The sequence below is a fragment of the Cavia porcellus genome, unplaced genomic scaffold, assembly GCF_034190915.1.
Source record: "Cavia porcellus strain 051 isolate PalLab524CR breed Dunkin Hartley unplaced genomic scaffold, mCavPor4.1 scaffold_18, whole genome shotgun sequence".
Lineage (NCBI taxonomy): Eukaryota > Metazoa > Chordata > Mammalia > Rodentia > Caviidae > Cavia > Cavia porcellus.
The window spans coordinates 28766480-28780075 of record NW_026947501.1 but is presented as its reverse complement, the minus strand read 5'-3'; the positions used below and the strand labels follow the sequence as shown (position 1 = coordinate 28780075).

The window sequence follows — 13596 nt, the reverse complement described above, 5'->3', positions numbered from 1 at the left end:
ACACAACTAGTACATTCAAAGCTGTCATATTTTTCACTAAAAATCCACACAATTTCCCAAAATCAGTGTAGAAAAAGCTTTCTCATCCCCTGCTCTGCTGCCTCACAGCATTTCATTGTACAGTTGCTATATTCGTCTTCCCTGAAAATTTCTAGGTGTTAAGAAGGAGGTTACATCACCCAGAATCTTTGTCCATTCACATAATTATAACAAAATATCTTTGAGAACTTAGTTTTGGTTTTGGCGGGTTTGGGGGTGGTTGTTTTGGTTTTTTTGGTTTTTGTTTACTGAGACAGGGCCTCACTGTGTATGCAATTCAGGCTGGCCTCAAATTTGCCTCCTGCCTCAGTCTCCCAAGTCAGGATTACAGGCAAGCGCCACCACACCCAACTCTTGGGGAACTTGTAAATACAGAAGTTTTATTTCTCTGGAGGATCTAGCATCCAAAATGAAAGCTCTAGTAGATTTGGTGTCTCGTTAGAGCTATTTCCTGGCTCACAGATGGTGCCTTCTTGCTATGTCCTCACATTGTAGATGGGGTGAGGGATCCCTCAAGTCCCTTCCAAGAGTGCTAATTCCATTCCTGAGGCTCTACGCTCAAGACCCAATGGCTTCCCCAATACCACCTCCTAATGCTGCATCCTAGAGGGCTAGGACCCCAACACATACGCGTGGGGGGCACAAACATCCAGACCACAGGGCTCAGTATGTGTAAGACCTTCTTCTAAGTCCTTTAAACACTGCATGTGCCTTTGTTGCTGCTGTCCGCATCTCTGCCTCCCTTTCTCTCTCTTCCAGTCCTCAGCAAAAGTACACCACCCACCCTCTGCCCCGCTCCTGAACACCCATTCACACTGCTAACTGGTCTCCCTTGACTTCTTCAGCCCTTTCCCAGGAGGGTCACATAACACAGTTACCCCCAAATTGAGAGCACATCAGAGGCATCTTAAGGTTGGTGCAACACAGAGCTCTGAATCCTTCCTCAGAGTTCCTGATTCCATGTAGGCCTGAGATCAGTCTGGGGATTTTAGCCTCTGACAAGCTCCCCAGTGATAGCAAGACTATAAGTCCTAGGGCCACCCTCTAAGAACTATCCACACAACCCATCTCTTAGCACCAAATCTTAAAGGTCCCTTCCTCCTTGGAAGGCGTATTATAAATACCTCGCACCCCACATCGTACTACACACTCCATTCAGTGAGGGCTGGGAAGCAGCTTTGAGAGACAGAGGATGCACTGGTGCTCACCTACCTCCCCCTCTCACCAGGTGGTCAAGATGATGATTGTGGTGGTGTGCACCTTCGCCATCTGCTGGCTGCCCTTCCACATCTTCTTCCTCCTGCCCTACATCAACCCAGATCTCTACCTGAAGAAGTTTATCCAGCAGGTCTACCTGGCCATCATGTGGCTGGCCATGAGCTCCACTATGTACAATCCCATCATCTACTGCTGCCTCAATGACAGGTGAGGAATCCACCACCACCCTTTCCAGAAACCACAAGCAGCCAACAAGGAGAAATGGGACTAACGAACCACCACTCTATACACCCCCTGCTGGTTATGGCTTGCAGGAATCTGAACCCAAGGTGGACTGATTTTTGTCTGTTTTCCAAGAGGAACCAGAAATCCATATTTCTGTGTGTGAGATCTTCTCAGCTTTAAGTAAATACTGGCAACCTATTTAAATCAAATTATGAAGCTGTGCAATTAGTGCATGTAAGAACCTGCAGCTGGATCTTCTTCCCATTCTACCATAAATTGGAGATTTCCAAGTTTTCCTAATTTTATCCAGCATTTCCAGCAAGACATTACCTCCCCTTACATGGTCAGATGGGCTTGAGGGCAGGCGTCCTGCTGGCAGAAGCCAGTCTCAGACAAGTGGGAATGGAGAGCCACTAGGAATGGTGGTCAGTGGGAGGAAATTCACTGTGGCATGTAGAGGGTCCCCAAGAGGGCGTGGGATGCCAGGCTGCAGTACACTCTGTCATCTAGAGCAGCATTCCAGTTCTGTCCAGAAAGAAGAGGAGGATAAAAATACTTGATGCGGTCTTTCTGTCCATCAGTCATCAGTCTGGGATGGCCCATCTGTGCATCAGGCTTCAGGTACTGAGTCTGGGAAAAATACTGATGCCAAATGATCTCTGTTCACCTAATTCACACATTCGTCTTTTTTCTAAGAGTTTGACAACTTACTTAAACTTTGAGAACAAATCTTCCTATACATCTTTAAGTATAGGTAGATTCTCCCTGTTTAACAAGCAAGGAAACTGAAAGGACATAACTGAGAGAAAGTTCTACAGCAATTGGGGCCACTTGAGAGGGAGGACTGAGACTTCGTATGTGTTTTTACCAAAAACCTGGTGACTAGCACAGAAAACTCGTAGTAAGTGTTTTTGTTAATGTTGAATTGACCCAAAGTCTTCTGATCCCAAACCAGCAAAGGCAGCATAATCCAGGGACCACAATCAAGAAAGACATGCATTTCACACAGACCTGGGTTCTAGTAGTGGGCTTGACCTTGACAAGTGACCTTGATCTCTTTGACCACAGCATCTCCAGCTGTTAGTTAATTTAAAACTCACAAAAGTCACACTTGAATGTACCATGTATTGAAGAGCTGATGCAGTGGTGGGAACATCCTGGAGGCAGACCGTCCCCAAAGGTCACCTCTCCATCTGCTCTCTCTCCAGGTTCCGCCTGGGCTTCAAGCATGCCTTCCGGTGCTGCCCCTTCATCAGTGCCGCTGACTATGAAGGCCTTGAAATGAAATCCACCCGGTATTTCCAGACCCAGGGCAGTGTGTACAAAGTCAGCCGCCTGGAGACCACGATCTCTACAGTGGTGGGGGCCCATGAGGAGGACCCCGAGGAAGGCCCCAAGGCCACACCTTCATCCCTGGACCTGACCTCCAATGGCTCCTCTCGCAGCAACTCCAAGACCGTGACAGAGAGCTCCAGCTTCTACTCTAACATGCTGTCCTAGGCAGTGGCCCTCCAGCAGGTGTGCCCTTGGTCACCTCTGTCCTGCTTCATTCATGCATGAATACTTCCTTGATTTGGAAACCACCCAAAACACCCTAACACTGGAGCTCTGAGAAGTGTCAGAATGGTTCAGAAAAAGTATTCCATCCTAAAATCGATCTGGACTCATCTGTGGCATTGCTATCTCCCATGCTGTGTGACCTAAGGGAAATAATTGAACTTGTCAAAATCTGAGAAAAAAACAAAAAAACAAAAAAACAAGCTTGAGTTAGATTTTCTTTAATTGATTCAATCTATGATTCTAGAAGTGACTTGGACAGCATGTGGGTGCTCATTTAAGGGAGAATTCTGCAGCACAGTAACAGAGCCAACAGATCTGCTTGCCTGGAGCCTTTGTCTTATTCAGTAAAGTCATTCTCAGCCTTCCTGAGATTAACTTCCGTCAGCTGGTGGTTCACATCACTCCAGCCTTTCTTGACAGTGGGAACAAAAGAATGTGTTGCATAAAATCTGCGTGGAAGATCTAACCTCATCTTTTAAACACTCATGAAAAAAAGACATGTCTGCCCCTGTTTGATATCTCAGTATTTCATTCAGTTCTTGAAAACATGATGGGATTGAGAGCCTCCAGCTCTCCTGCATTATGTCCCCAGTGGCCACCCTGAGCAATCAATACAGGCAGAATGTGCCTGCTGATGCCAGCTAATGCGTATTCTGACCGAGAGTCAGGAGGCACTTGCCAGACCTAATCCATCTGATCCTCTGTCCTTACATATAAAGCCGTAAGGCTGAACTAAGTCATCTAAGTAACCCCACAACAACGCTCTATGGTTCAGGGATCACATACATTTTTGTTTATTTTCTTGTTTCACCAAAATGTATTAGTCATAATGTAGGAAAAGTAGGAAAAGTGACACTATTGCCTGGAGATACAGCAACTGCTAAAATATGTAAATATCCATCTCAGAGATTCATTTATCCTAAAACCCTGAGTGCATCCCTCCTCCCAAAAGATCTTGGCCTTTGGCAGGGCAGAGGACTTCATGACAAGAAGGCCTTCGTCTCTCCAGCAGGCTTGTACGGGTGAACAGTTTGAGAACACCAGCATTCAGGCTCTGGTCTTAGAGTACCTTAGGGCAGAGGCACTAACCCAGATTCTTATCTTTGTGCTAGCATACAGCATATGCTCATAGAGTGAGACTGCTGCACCCTGCAACTGAACTTTTGGGACGAGGCAACTTACATCTTCCCTCAGTCTTTGAGTACCCTCTTCCTATCCTGTAGCTTTGCTGGTCCTTTATTTATTAGAAATAGAGTGACTAAAGGATAGTTAGTCTTCTAAGAACATGATCTGAAGACTTCCCATCCCAACACAACATTGGGTTCTCCAACAGGTGAACCCAGATCTTTTTGTCTCCCAGATCTGTGTCTTGTTCAGATGCGGCTGGAAGTAAAATTCGGATAACATCCATGAATGTTATGGTTTGAATACTGGATGCATTCATAATGCTAAGAAGGGAACAATGTGACCTACAGAGTTTGCAGCCTCTACCAGCCCAGCTAGTGATAACCCTGCAAGGGAATCACACACCCAGGGAAAAGTATAAAAATTTATATACCAGAGAAAAAAACTTGAGGACCATTTCCTGAAAAGCAATGTGAAAGAAAGCCAGACATGAATATCTGTGCATGAGAAGCTAAATTTATGGGCAACAAAATTCCACCCTCAAATCGTTAGTCACATTTCCAATAGAGAATTTTGCAATATGGGGATGTTGAGAATCAGCATGTTCATGAGAACCATCCAAAAAAAAAAAATATATGGAGGTGGGAGCATCCCACCTTACAGAGAAGAAGGTAGAGCTCAATTCAACAAGGATTCTATAAGCATGTGCTCCAGACTGCGCCTGAGCCAGGGACACACAACTCCTGCCAATGTGGACAAGACCACTGGACCTGCCACTTCTAACTTACTGGTCCCATTGAATCCAGCTACCTAGCTGAGATGAAGGTTTCTGAGAAGCAGATTCTCCCCAAAGTAATGAAGCCAAAGATTGGGACGTTCTAAGAGTCTGCACTGAGAATCCTCTGAAGCATTTCAAAGGAAGCTACCAGTCAGACTAATGGACCTAAAGGAATACGGCTGAACAGTTTCCAGTCTGTGCATAGTAACAGTGAGTGTGAGATGGTCTTGTATAGCTTTGAATGTAGGAAAGCAAAAAAGAGCACCATCAAGCCTTCTATTGCCCCACTCTCCAACATTCGCTTAATTTATAAATATGTTGTCAGGTCTCCATGTGTGAGGAACACCACGATCTGCACTGCGCATGGATCTCATTCTAGGTATAGAAATGTGTTGCCCGTGTTTATCTCCTCGGTGTGTTTCCTTGGTGTATCATCCAATAGTAATAGAATAGCAAACATTATGGGGCCATCTTTGTTCTATTACTTCCCAAATGTGGAACCCAGTTTTTGTCAGTGTGTTGTGTTGTGGCAATCTCTCCATGCTTGTTGTTTCTTGGGAGGGAGCTCTGATTGATATCACATATTCACAGTAATTGAGAAGTGCTGAGGGGATTTTATAGGAGGAATTAGAGAGCAAGAGCCCTGGTCCTCCTCAACCCTCACCACAATACTAAGACACAAGACTTAGTGGAATCCTGGGAAAAGGAGACTCAGGACTGACTTCACTGGCCTGATTGTAGGGGGAAAGTGTGAAGGGCCATTTCTGAGGCCTCCGTGTTTTTTGGTCTGAGATCCCAGGAAGAATCTCTATATAGAAATAAAGTGTGTTTTTCACCATATGATGGCTTTGTCTCTTCCCTAGGAAACAGAAACTCTATAGAGCGCGGAATAGGATAATACTGGGAACCTATATCATTTGCACAAGCTAGAAGGATGAAAGTGGATGAAGCATCCAGGAAATTTCAAATTTTATGATCAAATGGAATTGGGGAAGTGTTTCCAGGCTGAGATCTGGGAAGCTGAGATGGGATTGTGTGAAGTGACCATCAATGTCACTTGTGAATAGAACTATTTTGGTTCAAGCCATCTAAGAAGCAGACACTAAGGCAAAATCAGAAGGGCAAAAGATATCCTGGATCTGGGTAAAGGGTTAACAACTAGAAAGGACTCAGGGATCAGAGGGAAAGTCCCAGACAGCACAGCAGCTCCTTGGTGGACCCAACAGTGCTCAGACACTACCCAGAGAAACTGACCAGGCCTGGCATTTCATTGCAATTGGCTGCTGGGAAGAGCTCCTTGGGGGATAATGGACTCTGTGGTAGAACCCAGATCACTATAGCTGGAGGCCATCAGATGGCCACAGTCCTTACTACCCATTTTCCCACCAGAGCTTTGGTTCAGTCCTCTCTGTTCAAAGACACATGAGGAAGCCCTGGCAAGTTGGAAATATGAATAGCAATCAGGTGAACCCAGCCACCTGCTCCTGTTGTTGGGCCAGCTGCACCCTCTATGTCACTGCACACCCTGGAATACCTCACCCCTCAGGTAGCACCAGCAAGAGAGCAATGAGAAGCTTCTAACAGAATTTTGGTGACAAAGATTGTAAAGGCAGTGGCACAGGGTGTTTAAGGAAAGCATAAACCACTGTCCATAATGGTATTGGAAACTAATAATAAAGATGTTTCTATTTTAATTAAGACATCTTATGTGGGGGTCCTTGGATAAGTTTAAAGTCTACAAGTCACTTTCAGGATCCCCACAAATTATATATAAAATATGTGCAAAAATGGTGCAATTAAACATGACTCCTGATCCCCTCCAAACAAATCACCCACTGTTAAGAGATACTAAGTTGCTTATAGGAGAGGAACAAGGAGCTTTGAGACCTTCCAAGCACAGTAAGAAGCAGAGGTGCCTGGGAAGAACCAGACTGGCTGCTGGAACACAGAAAACATCCTTGGAATAAAATTATAATTCAAATCAAGTATTCAGATGAGTTAAAGCTGTAGAATGCCATTAAAGATGTTTGTGGAAGTAAAAATGCCAAATTCATGATGGAATATGCTTTCTTTTCCATGGAAAGATTTGTTAGCTGAGGAAAGGAAAGATTACAACTGAGTTATGGGCCAATAAATAATAAAAGATGTGAAGTACAGACCCTCTGTGGAAACATAAAGAGGTTTGCATTTATCCCTAGCCACATGTGATCTACTTGGAAATGAAGTGCCTAAAGCCACCTGGCTTTGGTAACTCTTGTTGCCTCAAACCCCTTCATAAATAGAGTGCACATCTGTGAGTGACTTCAACTCTGGAACCCACGAATGGTATTTCAAGTCACAACCCCAAGCAAAGGTTGAGGAGGCAGAAATGCACAGCAGTGTTCTTCTCTTTCACCTCCAAACATGAAGGTGACATCTGATTACAGATCTTGCTTCCTCATCCCCAAAGACGATACTCTGAGACACCATTATTTATTTCTTCCCAATTCAGGAAAATAGAAGGAAGAGGAAAGAGGCTATGATACATCGCACCTCTTGATATAAAGGAGTTATGAAATTTTATTCTTGGCTTCTCTCTCAAACTGAGCAGCTTGAATGGAGAAAAGACTAATTAGGAAGCAGCGACTAAAGAATATGCACTATGGCATGACCACAGTTGGCTGGCAGCCCTCTATCCCTGTCTCTATCCACAGTATGTTAGCAGTATGCAGTCCTGCTAGCTCTCTGGATTTTCATTCAGAGCCTGGCCTAGGTTTTCTGCATTGTGTGCATGTGTCTCCTGCAGTGTTTATATTTCCCATTACCATTTTTTCTCTGCTCTCTAATCCAGTCTTACACCCATTCCTTAAATCCCTCACTTCCTGACACATGTCCTACTGAAATCTCTACTTTTTACCTTCCTGATGCATTGAGCAGCAGGGAGCTTGGTATGCGCTGTATGTTTATGTCCCATAACTTCACATCCAAAACTCTAACCCAGCCATCCAGGTAATGGTACTGGAATACAGGGCTTGAAGAGGTGATTTGTCCATGAGAGGAGTCCCCATGAGGGCATTAAGAGTCCTTATAAGAATAAGGATGAGGGGCCAGGGATTGAGCTCAGTAGCCTGAGCCCCTGTCTGGCAAGTGTGAGGTCATGAGTTTGGTCCCTGGTACAAAAAAAGAAAAAAAAAAAAAAAAGCATTAAAGAGCTTGATTCTCTCTCCACAAGATAGAAAACTGCCAAATGCAGCTCTGGAAGAGGACCCTGACGGAAACTGACCGTGCTGTCATCATTATCTGGACTTCCAGCCTCCAGAGCTATGAAATCCTGCTGCCTAGTTAGTCTGCCTAGTTTGTGGCATTCTCATAATGCAGCCAAACTAAGACATCATGTAATGAGAACCCACCCCATCCCTATTTACAAATTTCCATTCTCAGCTCTCACCATGGGGGAACAGTGCTTGGCCTCTCCTCTGCATTTTTCTCATACTTAAGACTTCTCTGGCACTACATGTTCATATTCCCTGAATTGCAACCATCCACATTTTACCTTTCTGATACACTGAGCAGCAGGGGCTTCCTGTGTGCTATGGACTGTATGTTTATGTCCCATAAAGGACACAGGGTAAGATATCCCCAACATCTTCATTTCATAGGGGAAAAGGCAGTGCACATTTTAACACCCTCCAGAGAAGTATGACCCTCCCCAAAAACGGAAAAATAAAACTGCTGTCTTCCCTCTCCTCATCTCAAATGTTACAACAATAATAACAATAACAGTAGTATTTCAAAATCTCTGGTGCCTTCAAGCACTTTACACACATTATCAAGTTTAATCTTCATGTCCCATGAAGTCACCATCATTTTTCTGAAGTTAATGGGATGAGGCAGGCATACTTGAGGAGACTTATCCAAGATTCCATTACCAGAACTGAAACTCAGGAATACCCACTTTTCAACGTCATAAGTAAAATCCTCTCCTGTCTCCTTTATTCATCATTTTCCTGGACCTCTAAACTCCTACAGGCACCACAGCCCACCCCAAACACACTGCCAGATGTGTTCACAAGGTAGTGTTTCCAGGGTTAGCAAATTCCCACTCCTCCATGAGATCAGAAACATTGCAAAGGGTAAATTGTCCTGATGCTCACTGTAATCAATGTTACAATCAGGATGCTGGCAGCTTCTAACTATGACTTGAAGAGAGGTTGTGTCACTTCCCCTCAGCAAAGGAGTGCTAAGAGACTAAAGAGAATACCCAGGGACAGAATGTAAGAACCAATACATATTAACAGAAAAGATTAAGGTTAAGCAAGACTTAGTAGTAAGAAAAGATGGGATCCGATGAAAACAGGCTGAACATATCATCAGCAAGGTTTGGTGTCAGTGGGCCAGACAAGAAGCCATGAGGGGATGCTGTGGGGGTCCAAAAGAAAGAACACAGCCAGAAGGTACCCATAATGTCCAGTGGTGGGCAGCTAGACCACAGCACTGCACAGTGTTGTTTCATGCCCAGTTACCACAAGGAAGAGGCTTCATAGAGTAAAACTACAGAAGCACTGGCATCATTAGCTTGTTTTGTTACATTATATGACTAGCATTTCAAAGAACAACTAACTTAGCATATTTGCAGGAAGCATATATTTCTACAAATAACATTAATTCCCAGTACCTACCCTCCTTCAGAGTTCATGTGGACAGTCCAGTTTCTACCCATTTACTCCATGTCTCCCCTTGACTTATAGAATATAAAAAGGCACTTCAGGGGATTTAGCTCAGCACATAAGTGCCTGCCTTGCCTGGTACAAAAGTGCATGGTTGTGAGTTCGATCCCCAATACCAACAAAAAAAATTTTTTTAAAAAGGTATTTTAGGGACATAGTGCTAAATGTCCTACTTTGTCACAGGGATGATAGAGCTTGTCAAGGATTTCCAACTGAAGTTAATCTTGGCACATTTAGTCTTCGGTGCATAAAATTCCCTAGATAGGTATTTCTTTGGAAAATAAAATCTTTTAGGAACACAAATGTCACTGGGAAGGATAACGATTTGTGTTTACAACTAACAACTCACAGATCCATGTCCCTTCTTTAAGATCAGACTCAGCTAAGTATTATACCAGAGGCAAAGGGAAAGACAGGAATTCCCATGAAAATGGCGCACAAAGGGAGTATGTCCTGGCTCCCAGGTGGCATCAGAACATCATCCAGAAGTTTGCTCACAGGATTACTGCATCAGAGAGAAAAGTGAGCTCAGAACTCAAGCAAAAGAATGAGGACACTGAAAACAAAGAGGGACCAAGTCAATGGTTTTCAACCCTACTGGGCATAGTTCACTTAGGGGCCTTTGCCAACATCTAGATTCCCAGCTTCATCTCCAGGGAGCTTGTTGAGACTATAGTGCAGACGACCCAAGGTACTGTCTCACAAGCAAGACTGAAACAGGAAATAAATTAAAAAGTTGATGGGAGGGTTTTGACAGAAGATGAATTATAAGCAGGTGAATGGAGAGGGGATCTAGCACCAGAGGTTTGCCTCTCTTTGTTGAGACAGAACCCCAAAGGACTGGGCGTGTGGATTTAATTAGAACAAAGCCACAGGTTCAGCATCATGACAGGAAAGGGGGACAATTGGAGGGGATGTAGGGAGATGGGGTCATTCAACATACTTTTCTTTCCTCTGTCTAGGTCCAGTGTTTTCTTGCAACATTTCAACATTATTTCTTTTCACAAAGAAGCTCACTTCCTCCCACCTACTCTCTGTCCCAGTTTTTGTCTTCCTTCACGAAAGTTTGCAAAGTTAGAATTAAAGTGTAAAATTTTCACTTTTCAAATTCCCTGACATACACTACAGCTGCCAAGTCTTGAAGGCCCCAATTTTAAAACTGTATGCAACTCAAAATGTGGTTGTTTTTTCTGAATTCTAAAGCACTTCTCAGAGTATTTTATAGGACGGAATTTTATTTTTATGCCATTCTAATTCTTAACCAACTTTCATAACTATTTCAATTATTTACATGTTTTCCCTGGTGTTCAACTTAGATACAAATCCAAGTAAGGAGAGAAGTCTCTATACTGAGGGCTATTGTTTTTGTGAACAGTGACAGGAAAGGAAAGAACTGGCATGTAACTAAAACACAAGCAGTAGGATATGCTTCTTTTTACAACAAGTAAACACAAAAGATTGTGAGCCACAATTCTCCCTAATTTTATCCCTCTTTAGACAGCAGATTAGGGTTCCATGAAACATCACAATGACAGGGACAGCATCTGGAATGCAGCTAAACACTGGAACACAGACTCTCTGGATGCTATATCTTGGCTACACAATGGGAAAGGGCTAATTGTGACGGTCTCCAAACACACTCCTTAAACAAACATTTACCAATCTCTGGAAATATTTCTTTATAGACGATGACTCATTTTCTCAGAAGCAGCTTGGTACTGGTGCTTCAGCCTCTACAAATAATCTTCAATAGCTCCTGTGACAGGAAAAGGGCCCCTAGCTCCTTGCTCATTTGCATTTCGGTCTGCAGCACTGTGGGCCGCATGCTGGGCCTCAGGGTTCCGGTAGGAGTGAAAAGAGAGAGACATAGTCCCTGCCAGCAAGCAGCTCTCCCGCTGATGAAAAGTTATGCTCGCCAAATGATTGCATGAATGAGAGTGTAACTAAAACCTGAATTAAAGATGCCTTCAAGGGAGCCGATAACAAAGGAACTGAACTGAACCAGGATTTGTGGCCAAGGAAGTCTTCCCTGAGAGGGTGAGACCTGAGGAAGAATGAGAAGGGAGGGAAGAACATTTGAAGCAGAGAAAATGGTGTGGACATAGGTCTGTAATGAGAGGGAAAGCAGCATATTCAAGATACTGAAGAGGGAGGCAGGAGCAGGAGAAAATGAGGCTGAAAAGAGGGTAAGCGAGGAAGTTGGAAATTCTTGAAGGCATGACAAGAACATTGGTTGTAGAGGAAAGCAACACACCAAGTGATCAGGGAGCAGCAGGACCAGTCTACTTTTGGAAAAAAATATTCCAGCTGCAAAGAGACGAGTTAGGGGGCAATTTCTGTGATCTAAGTACAAGGAGATGGAGTCTTGGACTACTTTTTAGTGGCTTTTACCAGGGAAAGAAATGGATGGATTTGAGACATGTTTATAAACTATTTTAAAAACATTTAGTTGGTGATGGATTGCACTGATGTGAAGATAAGGGAGATTTCAAAGGTAAATTTGACATTTCTCACATAGCTCTTTGAATGATGTTACCACTGAAACCAGAAACATCAGACTAACAAGCATGGGGACAGCAGAAGAGAAATAGTATGAATTTGATCTTAAATGTAATAAATGTGAGATAACTCTAGCTATCAGAGAAGAAGCCAAAGAAGCAGTTGAATATGTAACTCTGGGAGCAATCGGGTCTAAGGAAATCAATTTGCAAGTCAGCTATACATAATGGCTGATGCTCTGGGCATGCATGAATAAGCTTATCGAGTATGTAGTAGTATTGGGTAATCAGCTGCAACTTTTAATAGCTGGCAGAAGAATAGTCAAATTGTGCTTAGAGAGACAGAAAGAAAACCAGAGAAAGCCAATAAAAGAATATTTTGAGGGAAGAATTAAATGATGTTGAATACTGAGAATTAGCAGAGAAAGCAGGGAAATAGAAAGTGGCCATTAACTTTAGGGGTCAGTGGTAACCTTAGCAAAAACTGTTTCAAAGACCTGTAAGATAGAAGCAGATCACAGTGAGCTTAGAAATGAATGTCTGATGAGGAAATACTCAAACCTACAGTCCCCACCCACAATTTAGAAGGAGAAAACAGAAAAGGTAGCAGCGAGAGGGAGATATTTTTACCTTGTATTTGTTGTTTAATACAAGGGACTTAAACATACATCGATGCCTACAGGAACAATTATTTTGAGAAAGATGGTCTTGAACATACAGCTGGGAAAACAGAATTGATAGTAAACAATTTCTGAGGAAGCAAGGTATTCGTATGCTGAGCACAGCTGGGCGACGGAAGACAAAAGGTGAAGGCAGGTTAGGAGATTTGATAGCAAAATATCAGAGAAATTCCCCTAGCTGATGGTTTCAATTTCCCCTGAGAAGGAGAAAATGCAGTCATCAACTATGAATGCAGGAAGTTAGAGAACAGAGCTTTAAGTACAAAGGAAGTTTAATCACTGCAAATGTCTTAGAAATTGTGATTCAGTAGCTCTGAATCAAACAACACAGTGATTCAGATACAAGGGCCAGGCTTTGAAAAACACTGGCAGAATTTCCCTTTTTCATGTCCCTTTTTCTGTTCCCTTGTGAGACTCACAATCAAGAATGGAAGAAATAAATATGTTTTCTCAGGATATTGTTCTGGTGTGCATGATTCTCTACATGATTCTATGGCACCGTTTCCTAAGGGGCCATTTGACCAAAGTAGCTCTGAAATCATTCTTGACTTTATGGGGGAAAAGATAGATGATAGATAGATAGATAGATAGGTTTTTGGTTTTTTTGTTTTTTTTTTGTTTTTTTTTTTTTTGAGACAGTTTCATTATGCAGTTCAGGGTGTCATTGAATTCACTCGTAGCCAAGATTTGACCTCAAACTAGCAGTAATCCTCTTGCCTCAGCCTCCCAAACGCTGGGATTACCGCATGCACCACCACATCCAGCAA

General features: G+C 43.2%; 1 protein-coding gene across 2 annotated transcripts in view; it reads left to right on the top strand.

Annotated features, from left to right (window-relative positions):
• The window catches only part of Tacr1 (tachykinin receptor 1), a 154352-nt gene extending 151137 nt beyond the window's left edge, over positions 1-3215 (top strand). Inside the window, exons 4-5 of one of the 2 annotated variants that reach the window (NM_001172861.1) lie at positions 1268-1464; positions 2691-3215. In NM_001172861.1, the coding sequence (NP_001166332.1) occupies positions 1268-1464; positions 2691-2982 (489 nt within the window). In that variant the 3' untranslated portion in view covers positions 2983-3215. Of the gene's footprint in view, positions 1-1267; positions 1692-2690 lie in introns of those variants that run through there. The other variant, NM_001172862.1, reaches the window with a different exon arrangement.
• The last annotated feature ends 10381 nt before the right edge of the window (positions 3216-13596 follow it).